The sequence below is a fragment of the Octopus bimaculoides genome, chromosome 27 (genome assembly GCF_046866305.1).
Source record: "Octopus bimaculoides isolate indiv1 chromosome 27, ASM4686630v1, whole genome shotgun sequence".
NCBI lineage: Eukaryota > Metazoa > Mollusca > Cephalopoda > Octopoda > Octopodidae > Octopus > Octopus bimaculoides.
This window is the reverse complement of record NC_142954.1, coordinates 735,446-756,972: the sequence shown is the minus strand read 5'-3', so window position 1 is coordinate 756,972 and position 21,527 is coordinate 735,446. Positions and strand designations below refer to the sequence as shown.

General features: G+C 39.8%; 1 protein-coding gene across 50 annotated transcripts in view; it reads right to left on the bottom strand.

Annotated features, from left to right (window-relative positions):
* The window catches only part of LOC106870514 (RNA-binding motif, single-stranded-interacting protein 2), a 161,213-nt gene that overhangs the window by 322 nt on the left and 139,364 nt on the right, over positions 1-21,527 (bottom strand). For 8 of the 50 annotated variants that reach the window (XM_089343710.1, XM_089343701.1, XM_089343717.1 and 5 more), the window contains 8 exons: positions 13,275-13,494; positions 12,329-12,447; positions 11,359-11,402; positions 6,796-6,985; positions 5,574-5,678; positions 4,119-4,202; positions 1,562-1,655; positions 1-231 (listed from right to left, as the gene is read on the bottom strand). The exon at positions 1-231 is cut by the window's left edge and continues 322 nt beyond it. In XM_089343710.1, coding sequence (XP_089199836.1) covers positions 1,575-1,655; positions 4,119-4,202; positions 5,574-5,678; positions 6,796-6,985; positions 11,359-11,402; positions 12,329-12,447; positions 13,275-13,494 — 843 coding nt within the window. In that variant the 3' untranslated portion in view covers positions 1-231; positions 1,562-1,574. Of the gene's footprint in view, positions 232-1,561; positions 1,656-4,118; positions 4,203-5,573; positions 5,679-6,795; positions 7,004-11,358; positions 11,403-12,328; positions 12,448-13,274; positions 13,495-18,206; positions 18,345-21,527 lie in introns of all 50 variants that reach the window. The other 42 variants (XM_089343694.1, XM_089343695.1, XM_089343702.1 and 39 more) reach the window with 12 other exon arrangements.

The window sequence follows — 21,527 nt, the reverse complement described above, 5'->3', positions numbered from 1 at the left end:
CTTTTTCTTTTACAAATTTATATACATAATTATGTATATGTATATACATATACACACACGTATATATATACATACACGTATATATATACATACATATATATATATACATACATACATAATCAATATTTCCATTTCACATGTTTTGTCTCCTGAAATATTCGCAGTAAACTTCAACATTGCATGAGGTCAGTCAAATTGTTGTTACATCAGAGTCAAATTGCCTTTTTTCCTCTGAAATGGCAAAAAAAAAAAAAAAAAAAAGATAAATAAATAACATAAAACAAAAATCAATAATATATTCAAGAAATGCCAAACATCATCATCATCATCGTCGTCATTATGAACTGACTATATTTGCCTCTCAGTATTCCTGTGTTTTAACAAGTGAGTAGAATCTAACAAAGCCTTTATCTTTTGTGTGAGAGAGAAAGAGAGGTGACAGGTTCAAAAGCAGTCATGAGCATACTATGGCCCATGGGGCTTTCTGAAAGGCATGCATAACAAACATTAAAAAAAAATTACCCGACATTTTGGTAACAGTGTGGGCCTGGTTGGTGATAAGCATGTCTCATATGACCTGCTCCTTGAAAAAGATTGCCTGAGTCTGCTCTAGGCAAAAATAACAGCCCCACTAAACTAACAACCCCTACTTTCTCTCAGATGAAAGGTAAGCTTACACTTCTGACTAATTAAACTCCTTGATAAATTAATTACTACCAATTTCCACTATTTCTAAAATTTGCTTTTAAGTTGGAATTTCTCAAAAGGGGTCTTTTAATAAAATTTAATAGAAATATACTTATATAAATCCTCAACATCATTGCTTTGGTGTCCCCTTTTGTATACCTATTTGAGTCAGAGGGAATTTTGTTGAGACGGATTTTCTACAGCTGGATGCTTTTGCTGTCACCAGCCTTCACCTGTTTCTAGGCAACATTTCCCTCATGATCAGATGCAGAGGGTTGGAAATGTAGGACACCACTCGTAAGACACTGACACTCATCATCATCGTTTAACATCCGCCTTCCATGCTGGCATGGGTTAGATGATTTGACTGAGGATTGGTGGACCAGACGGCTGCACCAGGCTCCAATCTGATTTGGCAGAGTTTCTCCAGCTGGATGCCCTTCCTAACGCCAACCACTGTGCAATGTGCAAGGTGGGATTTGAGGGAGTTCTGACAGCTAGTTCTAGTGGGTCAACCGCATATACAATCACTGTTCCTTCTTTAGTTCTGACCGATCTGAAGGGAGTAAAATGTGTCACTAAGTGTCCCTGATTGAGTTCTCAAGTTTCTTTACAAATGACAAAAAACTCAATGCTGCATGCCCAGGCTGGAACCTTTCCCCAAAGATAAAACAAAAAACGGAAAGCAATAATGAATGCATCATGATTAAAAAAAATGAGCAAGCAAAGAAGCCCAGAGCTGTCAATTTTGATTGAAATGGAATAAAATTAATTAAAAGAAAAAAAAAACCCAATCACTTTAATGAAAAGAAACAATTGTCAGGCAAACTATGGAACATAATGAAAAATGGAACGAAAGAAAAAGACTTATTACCAGAAAATGGCTCCTACTTGGGAGGGGGTGCTGTCTGGTATGTCTGAAAATGATGTTGGCTCTCATCATTTCCAACCGGTGGTGCATTATGGTCCTAAAACAGACAAAAAACACTAACGTATACGGGGAAAACCCCAAAGAAACAAACAAACAAAAAAAAAACAACGAAATAAAAAAATATAAACTAATAAATTGTAAATAACAACAACAAAAAAAAAGAAACCATGCATTTCAATGTAAAGAAAAAAGAGGGGGAAAAATGAGACTTTTTTTTTACAGGGATGGGGGAAATGGGACAGGAAATGGTGGCAGGCTAGAGATTAATGAAACCAAGTTCCTTCTTTTGTAAATCCCTACCTACTCACTCTTGTTCACCACATACCTCGAGGGGTCACTGGAACATCCACTGAGAAATAAACACCATTTAATGTACAATATAAAAATACGAGCAACTAAAAGTTTCTTGCATTGGTGACACGGGTCTAGGCAGGTTTTTGGAGACAGAGGGTGTGTTATAAAAACCTGCCTAAACCCACATTCCCACAGCAAGAAACTGCTAGTACCCTGTATCTTTATACCATGTACATTAAATAGTATATGGCAGGCGTCTTTCTTTCAGTTTCTGTCTTCCAAATCCACCCACAAGGCTTTGGTTGGCCCAAGGGTATAGTGGGGAAAGAAGTGGGGGGGGGGGAGAGCTTGTGAGTCAATAATTTATCTCATCTCATTTCATGACATCAAACAAATATTGAGAACTGTTATTTTAGGTTAAAAATGATTTCTTATTCAATACTGGAATGTGAAGAAATCACTGCAAACGAGACATGCCAATGGCTCTGTTTAGAATGGTAGCACTGACCATAATAATAAAGAGTTTCCTTTGCCTGCAGTCACAGTCAACTGGTTTTTAAGGAGGTTCTATATGGTACAGTTTGTTGATTTTACCTCAGTGAGGTTCCTATAGAGAAACATGTCAGATCAAACTAGTTTCTACAAAGCATCTAAACTGAAACACATTCTACTAATATTCCCAATAGTAATAATAACAATAATAATCTTTTTTTTTGTTTTTGCTATAGGCACAAGGCCTGAAATTTTGGGGGAGGAGTTAAGTCAATTCTACTCAGCCTGAAGAGACTTCTAACTGGGTCCCAACTGCAAGGTCATGTGCTGTTTATCTTGATATGAGGTCACCACGTTGCACACACATGGTTGTGATGCATGTGCCTACTGTACCCTCATCAGACGAGTAGTCACGATGGGATTACTGGGCTTTGTATGTTCGCGTCTCAGTGTCACTGTGATGGCATCCATTGCTCTCTCACTCAATAATAATAATAATAATAATAATAATCCTTTCTACTATAGACACAAGCCTTGAAATTTGAGAGGAGGGGTGAGTTGGTTACACAACTCCAGTACCTGATTGGCGTTTTATTAACCCTGAAAGGATAAAATACAAAGTCAACTTTAGCAGAACTTAAACTCAGAATGTAAAGAGGATTGAAATGCTGCTAGGCATTTTGTCTGCTGTGCTAATGGTTCTGCCAGCTTTTGCCTTATTATAATTAATTCTTTCTGCTATAGGTACAAGGTCTGAAATTTTGTGAGTGAGGGTCATATTAATAATAACAGAAATGATTTCAAATTTTGGCATAAGGCCAGGAATTTCAAGGGTAGAGGTTAATCGATTACATCGACTCCCCCCACCCCACCCCAGTATTCAACTGGTACTTATTTTATTGACCCCTTCCCCCAAAGTTGACTTTGGTGGGATTTGAACTCAGAACACAGAGAATCAGAAGAAATACTGGTCACCATATTCTCTGCCTTTAATGGTTTTCAATTTTTTGGCACAAAAGCATGGATACCATTGTGAATGTCTTACTACAACATAGAACCAGGCATGTTCTCAGATCATTTCATTGAAATAGGGGTCCATTCAGCTGGTAAAATTGAGTTGTACCTGTATTTCAAGGGGCCAGCCTCGTCACATTGTGTGTCACTGTGAATCTCTCTGAGAACTACACTAAGAGAATACACTACACGTCCGTGGGGTGCTCAGCCATTTGCATGTTAATTTCATGAGGAAGCTGTTCCATTGGCACAGTCCACCTTGGCAGGTGAAAGGATGCAAGGAAGGATGTTCTACAAACAACCAAACAGTTAAGAAATTTTTTTTTATCATTACAATCACTCGTGATCAATAAAGTTATTGATTTTAGTTTTCCGATGGATCATTCATGGGTTCATAGTGTTGGTGGGTTTATGTCTCCGTAACTTAGCAGTTCGGTAAAAGAGACCAATAGAATAAGTACCAGGCTTAAAAGTATAAGCACTGGGGTCGACTGAAATTCTTCAAAGCAGTGCCCCAGCATGGCCGTAGTCAAATGACTGGAACAAAGGCTAAAAGATGCAATGAACACTGTAACTAGGTGTTCTTTTGGGTGCCACTCTACAAGTCCCACTGTGCCACAGCTGTTGACATTCAGAAAATTTGAAAGAACAAATTAAAAAGAAAAAGAGAACAGAAAAATTTGTGGAGGGTGACACATACCTCAACGGGGACTGTTTGTACAACAGTGCCACCTTGTGGCTGATAAGGGATTTGAGTATAAGTTGCATGAGGCCCAGAGACGTACTGTAAATAGAAAACATAATCAGAATTGATCTGATGGAGTAAACCTGTCACGGTAAACAAACAGAGCAAAAAATGATATTATTTTCTAGACATTTGCCAAAAGTGTTTAAGATAAAAAGGGCTTTGATGGAAACAGCAAAGAACTGGTTGACAAGTTATTTTCTATGTCTCAGAAATGTTTAACCATTTAGCATCATCATCCCTTAACGCCTGCTTTCCATGCTGCCATGGGCTGGATGCTGGACATGGAGCTGTCCAGACTCCGACTGTCTGTTGTGGCATGGTTGCCATGACTGGATGCCCTTCCTCATGCCAGTCACTTAGCAGATTGCGCTGGGTGCTTTTTACGTGCCACCAGCATGGATGTGTTTATGCAGCAGTGGCACAGGTGTTTTTTAAGTGGCACCTGAAAAGGACAAGCCTGTATCTGTGGATGACAGTGATTTTACTTAACATGACATGTCTTATCAAGTACAGCCAATTGCCACATCTTCTGGGTCCTTGTGAGGTCCAGCAGCTGAAGACCCTTTCTTACCACTCTGTACCACGTCTTCCTGGGTCTACCCCTTCCACAGGTACCCTCCACTTTAATGCTTATTTATTCAGACTGTTTTGAAATAATCATGCATTATCTCGTAGCTTCAAGATTTCAGTGATGTTATTGTTTATTTTTAGAATGACATTGTAGGGTAAGTGTGAAAGGCCAGATCTGGCCAGTTTGAACGTCTGACATTCTCTGAGGCAGATCCAGCTAGTTTCCTTGAATGTTTCCTAAGCCAGGATGAGACAAAGACCATCCATGCTGTGGAAATGCCCCCTCCTCGCCTGTCCAAGGGTCAAGGTCATTTCATCTGCAGGAAAGGGGACGGCCTTAGATTTTTGGGGATGCAGAGGATGTTGTGTTTATTGACTATCTTCAAAAGGGCCACAGCATCAATGGAGAGTGCCATGCCAACATGCTGAGGCAGTTACAAAAGGCTATCACGACCAAATGCCCAGGAAAGCTGGTTCCGGGTTCAGTCCCACCGAATGACAGCTTGGGCAAATGTCTTCCACTATAGACTTGGGTCGACCACAGCCTTGGGAGTGGATTTGGTAGAAGGAAACTGCAAGAAGTCTGTCATATATATATGGGTGTGTGTGTGTAAGTGTTTGCTTGATAACCAGTGTCGGTTTGTTTATGTCCCTGTAACTTGGTGGTTCAGCAAAAAGAGATCAACAAAATAAGTACCAGGCTTTACAATGAATATATAAGAACTGAGGTTGATTCATTTGACTAAAATTCTGCAAGGCAGTGCCCCAGCCTGGCTGCAGTCTAATGACTGAAACAAGTAGAAAAGAAAAGAGAGAAAAGATGTCTGGTTTGCCTACCGAAGTGCTGGACAATTGTAGTTGTCCCATCTGGGTTGTGAGGGTCGGCATTACAGAAGTGGGGTCAAGAGTGTGACTTCCAGGGTGTACGGTATTTGGGATCATCTGGAGGCAGGCAATGGAGATGAAAACAAAGTAGATATAACAAAGAAAGAAAAAACAAAGATACATAAATACATACCCCCCACCTCTCATGCTTTTGCTTGAAGGGGCTGGGGTCATCCCAGTTTAATGTTCTGAGACGCATCATCATATGTAAAACCAATCAATTTCTTCTGGTTGGTGCCACAAATGAATCGAGGGTTCTTCTGGGTGGGCTGTTAGCCCTCCGCAGAATAGCTGGATGATGGGGCTGCTGTCTTGGCAACAAACCAATGCACCACGGGTCAGCGTTAGTCTGGAAAGTCCCCAGGGAAACCGGTCCACTTACGGTGGCCCTAACACGATCAAAGGTCTAGATGGTAATGCTCTCTCAGATCTAGGGTATTATATTCATGTCCCCTCTCCATAACAAGGCCAGATCCACTATATGTATTCATATATACACACCCTCTTCCAAACATAATAATTGTCAGCTGTTTGACCTTAATCAGTTGAGCAAGTCCCTTAGTGGCTGACAATATGTGCATCTCTGATCACGAGCAGAAGTAGTGGGGGAGCATCATAGCCATGTGTTGAGAGGAATTCTTTGGAGTTTGAATAATAATTCACTCCTGGAAACATGTATTATTTTCATATTCACAAATTTATGCCTGTAAACTACCAGCAAAATATGGAGAATCTATATTAGAAATCTTCTTTTGGAAACCTCCAAATTAAAGGATGCATCTAATTCAACCTTTCCACACACACAGACACACACATATACATATACAGGACAGATTCTCTTGTTATGAGCAACAAATGAGGATTCAGTAAAATAAAGTGGTAAAATCATGTTCTAAGGATACAAATGTGTCTCCTGAAGGCTGCTGTGTGTGTTTTTGTGTCTGTGTTTGTCAACCAGTGTTAGTGTGTTTACATCCCCAAGCACCATAGCAGTTTGGCAAAAAAGATTGATAGAATAAGAACCAGACTTACAAAAAAAAAAAAAGGGAAAATAAATATGCTTGGGTACAAGGCACAGCCCCTGAATGGCCACTGCCCCTGAATGGCCACTGCCCCTGAATGGCTGCTGTCCAAAGACTTAAACAAGCAAAAGAGTAGATGGTCATATACTTACATGCGCAATGGGTGGCATGATATACTGTGGGTGGTGCATCCAGCCAGGGTTAGTGGACTGTACTTGGTATGTGGTGACTGGGGTGGTGGACATGGAGTACCTAGGCATTATCCCTGCTGGAATCATCGCTGTGGCAACTGCTCCACCTCCGCCTGCTGCTGCTGCCCCCCCAGGGGGCGCGGCCCCCACACTGTAAGGCAGATAAAGACTGTACATCTATAAGCATGTGTCACTCCATCAACCATGAAAATGATTGAGAGACACAATAATAACAGGAGAAAGACAGACAACATTGCAAAGAGATAGAGAGAGATAGACAAATAGATAGATACATAGAGAGAGAGAGAGAGAGAAGGTTGTGAGAGACGAAGAAGGGTGAATAAGCAATAAGAACAGTGTATTCTGACACAAGGCCAGCAGTTCTGAGAGAAGGGACAAGTCACATGACCAAAGCACTCTACTAATTCTGTTGATCTTCGAAAGGATGAAATGCCAGGACAACCTTCAGGTATTTGAACTCAGAAAGTAAAAACTGAATGAAATGCTGTTAAACATTTCTTCTGGCTTTTCACAGGCAGGTAATTTCTGCCAGCTACCTTAATAATAATAATAATAATAATATTATCATCAGATGTCGACAACACCATCTGAGTGTTCAGCTTTTGCCAAACGACCATCACAAATAACACTTACTGTCCAAAGACAGAAAAAACAAAAAAAAAAACACAATGAAAATTTTGTTCTATGGTGTTGTTATCTTTGTTGTCAGTGACAAGAATATATGCCCCCCCCCCCCAAACACCAATGCTCTTGCTCTCACCACTGGCAGCATTGCCTGACTGGTAGAGAATTGTGAAGGTCTGACAACATTCCATTCTGCTGTACATTGCTGATGCTAAATTAATAAAAAATGTCTATCACTAACAATAAATACCCAAAACTATTCTGTTGCTTTTAGTATTACTTAACTTAATCTCTCTCTCTCTCTCCCCTTAATATTGGTCACAAGTTTTGGCACAAGGCCAGCAATTTCAGAAGAGGGTTCAGGTCGAGTACATCAACCCCAGTGCTCAACAGGTACCTATTTTATAGACCCTGAAAGGGATGAAAGGCAAAGTTGACCTTGGCAGAATTCAAGCTCAGAACACAAAGACAAAATGCTGCTCAGCATGTTGCCTGGGATACGAACAACTCTGCCCACTTGCCACCTTCTCTCTCCCTTTCTTTCTCTCTCTCTCTACTGTTGTGAAGAAAGCTTTTAAGTTCTTTTTATGGCATCAACAAAATTCTAATCTATTCCAGATAAAAGACTAGGATAAATGTATGAATAATTTCCATGTTAACATTATATACACAATACACCTATATATATATATATATATATATATATATATATATATATATATATATATAATAATAATGGTAATAAAACTATATATATATAATAATAATAAAACTATATATATATATATATAATATAACAAACATACACATGCATAAATATATAAACATACACATATGTATGTATATGTATGTATGCATATGTGTGTGTGTTAATATATATTTAAAACAAACAGACGAATCAACTATGAAAAACAATACAAAATGTAAAACAAACAAAAACAAAACTAATTAAAGTTGTTAAGTTAAAATGTGGAAAACCTTTTAATGTTAAATATAAAGTGGTTAAGCTAATAAAACAATATGGTTGTAACATGTAAATTTAAGGAGTCTGTTGCTCTTCACAACAGTGTGTTTGGCTCACAGTCATAAGGTCACAAGTTCAATTCCCAGTGGCACATTGTGTCCTTGAGCAAGACACTTTATTCCATGTTGCTCCAGTCCACTCAGCTGGCAAGAAGGAGTTATACCTGTAATTCAATGGGGCCAGCCTTGTCACATTGTGTCGTGCTGAATCTCCCTGAGAAATACGTTAAGAGTACACATGTCTGTGGAGCGCTCAGCCACTTGCATATTAATTTCATGAGCGAGCTATTTTGTCGATCAGATCAACTGAACCCTCGTCATAGTAACCAACAGAGTTCCAGTTTTAACTCTTTACATAGTCTGCATGGTACCCTAAACCAAGACACTGTACTATCCACAGGGTACTCTAAACCAAGACACTGTACTATCTACAGGGTACCCTAAACCAAGACACTGTACTATCCACAGGGTACTCTAAACCAAGACACTGTACTATCCACAGGGTACTCTAAACCAAGACACTGTACTATCTACAGGGTACTCTAAACCAAGACACTGTACTATCTACAGGGTACCCTAAACCAAGACACTGTACTATCTACAGGGTACTCTAAACCAAGACACTGTACTATCTATAGGGTACTCTAAACCAAGACACTGTACTATCTACAGGGTACCCTAAACCAAGACACTGTACTATCTACAGGGTACCCTAAACCAAGACACTGTACTATCCACAGGGTACTCTAAACCAAGACACTGTACTATCTATAGGGTACTCTAAACCAAGACACTGTACTATCTATAGGGTACCCTAAACCAAGACACTGTACTATCTACAGGGTACCCTAAACCAAGACACTGTACTATCCACAGGGTACTCTAAACCAAGACACTGTACTATCTACAGGGTACTCTAAACCAAGACACTGTACTATCTACAGGGTACCCTAAACCAAGACACTGTACTATCTACAGGGTACTCTAAACCAAGACACTGTACTATCTACAGGGTACCCTAAACCAAGACACTGTACTATCCACAGGGTACCCTAAACCAAGACACTGTACTATCCACAGGGTACCCTAAACCAAGACACTGTACTATCTACAGGGTACCCTAGACTGAAGGACTAGCTTAGATGAAGATTTTTATCCTCTTTTACAGTTGATACTGTACATCCCTGACTGTATCTTATACCAAGTCACTCTACCCTCAGCAAAAGTCAGTGTAGTACCCCCATTGAATATAAACAATAATAAACAAACAAAAACAATTAACCTCCCCTCCCCCCAGCCACTACCACCAACCTTATTAATTAGTATTAACTCGAACAAGTGAACTGTGGCATCTAAAGGTCTCTGTTTGGAGAGTCAACCTACCTAAAAATGTTAACATTGCAATATTCCTGGAAATTTGTAAGAGATAAAAGGAAGTGATTACTCCAGGTAAAGACTTAACACAGGTGTGTAAACAAACAGAATGCGAATAAACAAATACAGAAAACAAGCAAAAGAACAAGAGAAAAATAAAAGTAAAAACAATTACGGGTACATGTTAAAAAAAATAGGGCCCCTCCCCACTCAATTCCCATCAGGTCTTTACTAGCTTCTCCCCCCCCCCCTGGGGTAGCCATGTTTCTCTTCTAATACAAGATAGCTTTTCTGTCCCTCAATAATACCCTTCCCCCCACCAGCTGAGAGGGTCTTGTCTTGCAAGTCACCTGGTAACCCCACTGCTGCTTGTGTTATGTAAATGAAAAGCACCCAGTATGGCCTGTACAGTGTTTGCAGTTAGGAAGGACGGCGGGACACAGAAACGATGCCAAAACTAACAGCAGAGTCTTGTGCAGTCTTCTGACATGCCAATTCCCGTCCAACCCATGTCAGCATGGAAATCGGATTTTAAATGATAGTGAATGATCCCAAGCAAAATTAAGGAGTCACACTTGAAAAATAAATGTAAGGAGATTTATTATAAGGTAAAGTTATGTCCCTGAGTCATGCCGACTCATAAGGGCCCGTTTCTTGGTTTCCATGGCGTATAGATTTTCCACCTGGACGGGATGCTGGTCTGTCGCAGGATTATTCATTTTTGCCAGCTGAGCAACATGAAATGAAAGGTTTTGCTCAAGAATACAATGCGTTACCCAGTCCAGGAATCGAAACTACAATCCATGTAAGAGCTCTCAATAGTTCTATCTTTGAAATATCTACGGGAGTCCTCAGTAACCCAGTTCCCTCATTCAACACAACAGCTGTGGGATGGAAGAGGCCTTGTGACAGGCCATGCAGCAGATGGTTGGACGGGATTAGGGGAAGATCCCCAGAGGCTTGACATCACCTTGGAGGATGGAGAGGGGCTGGTATGGGACCGCCAGTAATGGAGAGCACTAGTGAACTTGGTTGGCTCTACCCATGATGATGTCTTTGGGACCACTAACCTGGGACGACCCCAGCCCCATCAAACAAGAGTGTGAAGCAAGCAAGCAGCAATCCTACCTTTAAAATACATATAAGAGCTCACCAATAGTCTCACCTGCATATAAGAGCTCTTAAAATAGGTCCAAGAGCTCTCCCCATAATCCTACCTACATATAAGGGCTCTCACCCTTAAAATAGGTCTAAGAACCCTCAGCAAACCAACCTGTAAAATACCTCTCAATACCCCCTGATTTACAAATACACAAATGAATGCCCAATCATAAACATCTGAGGAATCAATCCCTTTGGGGCTCTTGAGAATACTGTCTCCTACATAGACATGGCACCAGTTATTCCAAGAGCTTTACTGGTTTAAGGATGAGGATTTCTTAAGGTTAAAACAGTTATAAAATATCTAATAACAATACTTACCCATTTTGAGCAATGCTTGATTGGTCGTAGCCAACAGGTATTCCCTACAAGGAGCAGAAAGAGTGGCGAGTTTAGTTTCTGGTTATACAAAACAAACAAACCATGATGATTGTGATCATCTTGCAACAATTTCCCCTTGCTTATTCAACTTTACATTATCAAATAAATAATTCTAATGAAACAAACACAAGCTAATGTCGTCATCATCATCTGGCTGAACTTGCTTAGCCATTTTTTGACCTGTACACACCATCCATCTTGGTCCTGCATTAGTTGAGGAAGGTTTTTGGGGAGGCATCCACCGTCTCCGAGGAGTTGATCCACATATGTTATATTCGGACGACCATCATGATTATGGCCATGCTTTGGCATTCATAGCAGTGGGTCACTTGCCAGCTCTTGTTTAACTCCCCAGCAATGTCCTGCAAAGCACAAGCGCTTTCCTTTTATAATGTTGGAAACAGGCAGGAGATCTCCATACAGTTGTTTCATGGTGGAATGAGTTCTACAAGATACGGTTAAGACTACTCTTAACATTTGGAGAAGAAGAGGAGAGGGAGGGGGGGGGGGTAGATGACAGTTATTATGCAGGAATAATACAAATGAAAAATAAGTTGCTTCAGGTTTCAAGTTCAGTGAGCCCTACTAACCACCCCCTCCCCACTGCCACAATTCTGTTGTGGTGGGCAGGTCTTCTCGAGCACAGCAAATGAGCTTTCAAGCATCTACAAGTTGGTGCTCATTTTCTGGTCAATCTGCCATCATTTGGCAAAGGTCTTCATTGGTGACGTTAGAGCAGTGGGGGTGAAATATACTGTCATGATAATGCAATGGGCGAAAAGAAGTTGTTTGTCAGAGATAGAGAAGGGCATATTATTATCTCAGAGAAAGCAGGAATCAGACAGGGCTAGTTATTCATGTGGGAATCCATGTTGGAAAGCAAGAGTTAAAAGAAAGAAGGAATACTCACAGTTACATAGCTATAATTGTTGGCATCAGCCCTTTCTGTCCAGGAACGGTTTTGTTGATATTGAGCTTTCTTTTTACTGCCACCATCAGCAAATTTTACCAAAAGAGGCTCATTGCCACCTGTTAAAGACAAAAACAAAAGGCTTTGAAGGAAAAAAAATACAAATATCAGTCACTTTTCTTCTTCTTCATCATCATCACTGTCACCATCATCAACAACATCACCACCACCATTTAGCATTTGTTTTGAATGCTGGCATGGGATGAACAGATTGATAAGGGCTGACAAGCCAAAGGGCTGTGCCAAACTCCAGTTGTCTGCTTTGGCATGGTTTCTACTGCTGGGTGCCGTTTCTAATGCAAACCACTTGGGTGCTTTTTATGTGGCACCAGCACTAGTGAGGTTCACTCAAATAATTTGCAAGGCAGGACCTTCAGCCGAGTGATGATGGTGTTGTGGAGAGACTAGCATTGTAGAAAGTGGCTTTGTGCCTGGTGATGAAAAGTATAAAGTATGATAGAGGGACAGAAACAGGTGCCATGCTGTAGAGACACATGACTGTCCTAGTTGTAATACAGAAAATAAAATAAAAACAGAAGAGAGGAGGTAAATTATGATTTCATTCAACACATTCCCCTCTCAGATTCACACACTTATTGCAGCAGTCCTTCTGCTTTTCTAAGGCCTGTAAAAGAAGTTGGAAGGTTGGGCCTCCAGCCAGGCCTTTCGCGATGCCTTTAAAGCCAGGAACTTTTCAGCACCCCCTCGTACAAATCTACAGGCGTCAGCCAGCAGCGAAAGTGAAACAAAATGGACGAGTGATTCCTTGGTTTACAATCTCCAGTTCAATTCCTGCTATTGGTAAAAGACAGACGCAACAATACTGCGAGCTGGCATTCCATAGTTAATCATCATCATCATCATCAACAACAAAAGATATGCTTACCTGCCAAAATTTTGGAATTAAAGTTTTGAATAATCTGTTCACATTTTTCTTTGCTCTCCATCCGTGCAAACCCTACCCCTCTACTCTGGCCATCCAATTTCCGTAAAATCCTTGTCGAAATCACAGTTCCATATTCCTTGAACAAATTCTCCAAGTGTTCTTCAGTGAAATATGGCGGAAGATTGGCAATATACAAATTGGTCGGATCTTGTTCTTGTTGCTGCAAAGTAGACAAAAGAGGAGAATGGTGGGGAAAAAGGGAAATGAAACTAGAATTAATTAATAATAATAATAGTAATAATGGTTTCAGATTTTGCTACAAGGGCAGCAACTTTGGGGGAGGGGCTGAGTCGATTACATTGACCCCAGTGCATAACTGGTACTTATTTCATCAACTGTGAAAGGATGAAAGGCAAAGTCAACCTTGGAATAATAATAATAATAATGATTTCTTTTAATATACCAACAAAAACAACAACAATCCCTTCTGCTTTAGGTACAAGGCTTGAAATTTTGGTGGGAAGGTGTAGGTCAATTACATCAACCCCAGTGCGTAACTGGTACTTATTTTATCAACCTCAAAAAAGGTGAAAGGCAAAGTTGACCTTGGCGGGATTTGAACTCAGAACGTAAAGACAAACGAAATATCGCTAAGCATTTCGTCCAGCACGCTAACGACACTGCCAGCTCACTGCCTAATAATAATAATAATAATAATAATAATAATAATAATAATAATAATAATAATGATAATAATAATAATGATAATAATAATAATAATAATGATAATAATAATAATAATAATAATAATGATAATAATAATAATAATAATGATAATGATAATAATAATGATAATAATAATAATGATAATAATAATAATAATAATGATAATAATAATAATGATAATAATAATAATAATGATAATAATAATAATAATAATAATGATAATAATAATAATAATAATGATAATAATAATAATAATGATAATAATAATGATAATAATAATAATAATAATGATAATAATAATAATAATGATAATCCTTTCTACTAAAGGCACAAGGCCTGAAATTTTGGGAGAGGAAACTAGATGATTACATCAACCCCAGAGTTTCAGTGGTACTTAATTTATTGACCCTGAAAGGGTGAAAGGTAAAGTCGACCTCAGTGGAATTTGAACCCAGAACGTAAAGACAGACAAAATACTGCTAAGCATTTTGCCCGGCATGCTTACGTTTCTGCCAGCTCGCTGCCTTCATAATAATTAGAATAATGATAACAACAACAATTACAACAATGATAATAATTAATAACAACAACAAAACAACAACAATAAAATTAAACAAAAAATATCTTCATATACAGTCTAATCTCACATCACAGGGTCAGAAGTTCCATCACCAGAAGATCTGGGGCCTCTTCATCACAAATTGGAGAAAAGAGGTAATGTCCAAAGCAATGACAGGCCAAATACCTTGTCCATTTGACCACTTGGTTCAGCAGTGATGTAGAAAGAGAGGCAGATGGACACGGAACATCGATTCACACAGCACAGAGATTCACAGAATGAAACCAATGTTTTAACTCTTGAGTTTTGCAGCCTCAAGTGGATGAGAGAAGATGAAAATCTCACCCTGGATAGGATACCAGTACGTTGCAGTGAAAATTTCCCAGAAGGTCTGATATCTTAGCATAACACTCCATATTAAGTTAAGTTAAAAACCTTGCTCAAACACACGACCAGATACCCACAGGAGCATGTGAACCCACAAGCTGTGAGTTTGTAGCCTGATAAGTTACCCACTCTGCTGCTCCTGACAAGAAACAAAGCAGACAGTAAAAGCATTGTTGAGAGTTCAATCTCAGACTGGGTGTGCTTGAGTGTACTGTACACCTAGTTTCCTTACTAAAACAGTAACATGATACGAAGAGTGAGAGAGAGAGAGAGAGAGAGAGATGGAAAGACAGGTAGGCGAGAACCAGTCAGGTAAACCATTGTAGGTAAACGAGTATGGAAGAGGAGGGTAAGGAGAGGGAAGAGGAGGGCAAGGAGAAAGGTATATGAAACATGCTGGTGGCACCCTCCACACTAATTATGTCTGCAGCGTTTTATTATATTATGGAAAGCGTAATGCTACTATTGTGCAAGTACTGCACTTTGGTGGTGAATTGTGCAAACTGAGCACTCATTATTTGTTGCTTTTGATGCTCTTTACTGAATCAATTTTACTTGCATGATGTAAGTTGAGCCCAAATCAATAATCTAGAGAGGGATTAATTCCTGTCAAACTGATTGACCCACAACACACTATATTATAAAGACGACATCCTTCCTTCAGTGGTACTTTGGAAATCTCAAAGATGCACTTCACTGCTATATTTTTTGTTATTCCTCTAATTACTATGTTAATCATTATATCATTAACTAAGCGTGTGCAAAAAAAAAAAAAAGAATTAATTTGTCAGAATCATCTAAATTATCCTTTTCCTAACAAATGCAGATATTCTTCAGGAAATATTGCATTGTTCCATCATCCAAATTTAGTAGCTAAGCCAGTCATAGGATTCACGTCATTCCCGTGAAGGGTTCCAAAGCTACAGTGCAGCTGTACAACTTAAAATAAAATCTTATTTTAAAGTAAACCACAAGAAAAGAGGAGAAGTAACACATAATAGAAGCACCCAGCAGTTTTCTAAATCCTATTCCCTGGATGTCAACCTGTTCACAGTCCAGTGCTGTTAATCGTATTATCTAAAAGTCATTACTAGATAAAATTATCCAAACAGCAAATAAATCCTTAGTCAGAAGTGCCGTCATTTTCCTAATTGCTGTCCATCAACATTTTTATCTCCATCCTTTATCATTTTGTGTGGTTACATTGGTGTGAGGAAGACCTGTAAAATCAGACACGGTCTACTTAATCTTCTTTCATGGTTAGCTTCAGGACTTGGATGTCATTCAATCATTGCCTTATCCATTCAATGCATCCCCATGTGTTTCCTGCTGTAGCTTGGGCTGTTGCAGTCTCTCTTTCTCTCTCACACACATCCAATGTTCCAGGTTGCTTTCTTTTATATTTTTCCACATTGACTGTGAAGTCTGAGAGTCATGGTGGCCATATCAACTGCATGGGAATTGATATCAAGAATCAGTAAAGGCGGTGAGCTGGTACCAGTCATTAGCCGGGCAAAATGCTTAGCAGCATTTCATACATCTGCAAGTTCTGGGTTCAAATTCTGCTGAGGTCGACTTTGCCTTCCATCCGTCCAGGGTCAACAGAATGAGTACCAGTTGAGTACTGGGGTCAATGGAAGAGACTTGCTCCACTCCCTTGAAATTGCTGGCCTTGTGCCAAAATTTGAAAATAATATTTAGAGTCAGTAGAGAATAAACAAGTGCTTCCGTGAATCTGAGTCGGTTGGATGGTCACTTTGGACTTAAATGTGATCTCGTATAAGCAAACGGAACCTTTATCCAAAAATCTGAAATGCTGGGACTTCATGGGTTTCTGTAGAACAATCCATTAATTCAGTTACCTGTGTAACACAATAGACATTTCCCTTTGTTTCATGACAAGAAATAATAATGTGTTTAAAAAAAAATCTATGAACAGTGCTATGGAGTTGTGAGTGGTAATTACATTCTAAATGTGTTGTGTATATTTGAATGCTGTGAGAGAACACGTGTGGTTATATCTGGATGTCCTTTCTTGTGCCAAGTTAGTAGAAGTCAGTAGAACAGAGAACAGCCAACCAAGAGGTTAGGGTTTCATATTCTGACAGGCATTCCATAATGTCCCTGTCCAAGGTAACAGATTCAATTCTCAAAAGCTGAGTACGTTCACCTAACTATAAACTGATATTACAGGTGGTATATATATATATATATATATATATATATATATATATACATATATGTATGTATGTATGTATGCATGTGTGCGTATCCTTATATGTATATATACACACGCACACATACACACACATGTATATATATATACACACACACACACATACACATACCCATATATATATTTTTAGGTAGTGGAAGCATTGTGGTGTTGCAGAGTGTTTCATTGGCTTGAAGTCATTGGTTCAATTCTTTCTTTCTTCAGCTAGAAAAAGACAAATGCGATGGTCACTCTATTGTTGTTGTTGTTGTTGTTCCCTTATCTCAGGTAGATTAATCCTTTTACTTGCTTAACGAACCTAAAACTAGAAATAACACTGAAGGTAGACTGTGTGATAGAGAGAGGAGTAAGAGGGAGAGACAGAGAGAGGGGGGCGGGGGTAGGATAGCTAATCCAAACAAATGACAATACATAAATGAGATTTAGAGAGAAATTCCTCTAAAATTAAGCAAAGTGATTTCATTAATGCAGGGTAATCGGAGGTGCCAAACTGGTTAACTACACAAGGAATTGGCTCGTGGTCCTCGGAGACTTATTATTGGTTTCTGTATTATACCAGGTGCAGACATAAACAGAGCTGCTTAAATGCACCGGGTTGCAATGAGGCGCAGGGACGAAGCCACCACTGTGCACAGTTCAAGATTAGAACCCTGATGCTCCTCTCAAACCAGATTTTAGTCTCCTCCTGCAGATAATCCAAGTTTAATTACACCTCACCCATGCCGAATTCTGAGCTAAATTCACTCAGCGGCGTCACAGACTTGAAAGTACAAGTTGTGCTGAACGCCTTCTTGTCACCTATGAACATAATTACTGGTATCCAATCACTGCAGATCTCTGCTGACCGATTCACGAGTACAGTCATAGTTGTTGATCAAATTCTTGCCAACCTCTTTCTTAGCAATAACTATAATCTTTCAGCCTCTCTCTTTTACAGCCACTATACATCACCAGGTTTGCTGTTCAAAGGAGCTCTCTGACAGCAGTTCTTCACTCTCGCTTTCTTTCTGCTAGTGTCACTCACCCCTCCAAAAGATGTCATCTTTCGCACGTGGCTGCTCTCAGCGTCCGATCCAAACATAGTGGTCCCTCTTGGCTTCGGCATACCATGATCCCTTGTCGGAAACGGTTCCCGCATCCTCGGTTCCCTCTTTCGTATGACCTGTCAAAATTCAAGTCCCTTATCAACCAACTGAATGAGACCAGTTCTCTGCTCACCACTTCTCTAGGCCTTCCATAAAGACATGGCTTCTTTTCTCAGGACAAAATCCACACAGAAATAGGAACAAGGAGAGGAGAGAAGGGGGAGGAGGGCTAACTTGCAGTGTGTCATCATCATCATCAACTTCAACATCAATTGTTACAATAACATGACTGCAGGTTGGGTTGTTGCTAATAACACAATTTTTTAATACTCTTAAATTTTTTTTGGGGGGGAAATAGATGGAGAGCACTTGGAGATGGATGGCTGCAGACAGAAAATGCCATCAGTGTCAACAGATGGTGGTGGACAAACCAGCTGCATTGGAATAGGCAACCTTTTAAAACACAGAACAGGGTGGGGGGCAGTGGGGGACGGGAATGGGTTACTAGAAAATGACTGACTGGTTTCAGATTCCTGAAAAAAGGGATATATGTAAAGACCAAAGATTATCCCTACTTACTGTAAGACCTTGTAAACATTTGTTAATGGGGAGCGACAAGTTACCTTAGTTTCATTAAACAACACACCTGACACACTCAAGGCACATACCATCAAACAAACAGACTTTCATTAATTACAACATCCTTACTTGTAGACAACACATTAACCTTTAGCATGATGTAGATGCATCATGTCACTGTAAGAGTTTTCTTCCCTCTCAATACAACACAATGTGCCTGCAGGTAGAGGGGAGAAAACTTGTACTGCACCATGATGCACCTAAGCATGCTAAAGGTTAATACTAAAAGTTTCCTACAACTGTCAGGCCTCACCCTACCCAAAACACTATGATGGTCCCGCTCTAGGGACAGAAAATACTTTACTCAGGGTCAATTGCTGACCTTCTACAAAATTTTGCACATATATCTTTTGGCATTTACATACACCATTTCACTAGTTTCAGTCATTGGATTGCAACCATACTGGGACCCTGTCTCAAAGGGCTTCATTGACCAAATTGAACCTGGCACTTACTTTAAAATTTGGTGCTTATTCTATCAGTCATTTCCTTTTTGCTGAACTGCTAAGTTATGGAGATATAAACCAACACTGGTTGTCAAATGGTGAAAGACAAACACAACAGTTGTGCACACACACACACACACCTATCAAATTTACTCAGAAGGTACTGGCCAATCTGGGGCAATAATGGACTGAAACAGTACATAATGTGACATGGTTGCAAAGCACATTGCTTAGCCATACACACAGACACACACACACAAGTCAATCAAATTCCCTCGCAAGTTATTGGTGAGTCTGGGCCTGTAACAAAGTGAAACTCAATCTAAAGTGACATAGTTGCAAAGCAAAACTTCTTGTTCTTATGCACGTACACACCAACAATGTATTCATCTAAAAGAAAGCCATCCAATGGAATGGTATAAAAATAATAAAAGAAGAGAAAAAAAAAAATCAAACATGCTACAACCATCCATCTGCAAACAAAGAGACAGTAGTACATACACACACACACACGACATATTATAACAGAGGCTTCTTTCAGTTTCCATTAACCAAATCAACTCACAAGGCTCCAGTCATCCTGCAGCTATAGAAGACACACTCTCTCTCTCACACACACACAAACTATGTATAAAACACTTAACTGGATTGCTATTGTATTTGTTAGCACATGTCATTTGTGAAGTAGTTTGTGTGTGTGTGTGTGTGTTGCAGTGAACTGCCCCCTCCTCTCCCAACATTCTTTCCAATGTCTGAAGGTCATGTGACCTTAATGACCTTCTGCTGGTTCAGCCACACAATGGCACACATTGTCATTTGTGCTGTGACTTTAGATCTTGTCTCACTAGCTTCTGATTCATTGTGTAGACCAGGAATGAGGAGGAGGAGTCTGTGAGGGGTGGGTGGGGTGAAAAAGGAGAGTTCATTAAAAAAACTTGTCTCTCTATTGTCACAATGGACAAAAAACAAGTTGAGGAGTCCTGACATGCCACACACATCCTGCTATTAATCTGCAGCACCAGCAACCACCAAGGCTGTTTATTGCTGATTGGAGTCAGTCCTTCGTCTGTCTCCAGTAAAAACACAGGTTGAGATGTCACAGATCAACTTGACATGGTCCCAACTTTACTGAAAAGTTCCTGGCTTTATGGGTATTGTGAAAGGCCTACAAGGAAAGGACTTCACCTCCATGGTCACACAAATCGCTAGAAATAGCAGCCAAGTCTCTCTCAAAGCTCTCTCCCTCTCTCTCAGCATGATTACAAAAGAGAAAGAAATGACACATTGGATAATGCAGTTCTAAAAACAATGAAATGAAGTGGAGATGGCCAAAGCTGGAACATCTTTCACTGTATGCCTGTTCAATCTCAAAGATGACCTGGGACATAACAACAACAACAACATGCACCAAAGAAGTCAACTTGTAGAATGTTCTCTTTCTCTAAACCTCATATACATATCTTTTATCTTTTACTCGTTTCAGTCATTAAATTGCAGCCACACTGGGGCATTGCTTTGAAGAAATTTAGAGGGACGAACCGACCCCAGGACTTTTTACCTTTCAAATCATAGTACTTATTTTATTGGTCTCTTTTGCCCAACCACCATGTTATGGAGACATAAACACACCAACAGCAGTTGTCAAGTGGTGGTGGTGGTGGTGAACAAACAGTCACAAACATACACACATTGATATATATATGGCAGGCTTCATTCAGTTTCTATCAACCAAATCCAGTCACAAGGCTTTGGTCAGCCTAAAATAGAAAGCACTTGTCCAAGGTGCCACGCCGTGGAGCTGAACCCGGATCCATGTGGTTGTGAAGCAAGCTTCTTACCACACAGCCACGCCTGCGCTTATATCTATACATAATATGTGCATAGCAAACGAAGGGGTCTAGGAATAGAGCAAGTCTTCTCCAGTCACACACACACACATAGACCCAAAGAAGTCCTCACTCTAAACTTCATTTATATCGAGGAGTCAGCCCGGGCAACACCTTTTCCTAAGACCAACTCCCAATCAGCTGTTGATCATTGCGACAGTTATCTCCCATTCATCAGTTTTCAAACTGCAGAACCGCATCAGTTTCACACAAGTTTACGCCAGCATTCCAGCCAAAGTCCTCAATAAAGTCCCCTTGTAGCCTTTTTCAAACCGCAACAAGCATTTTC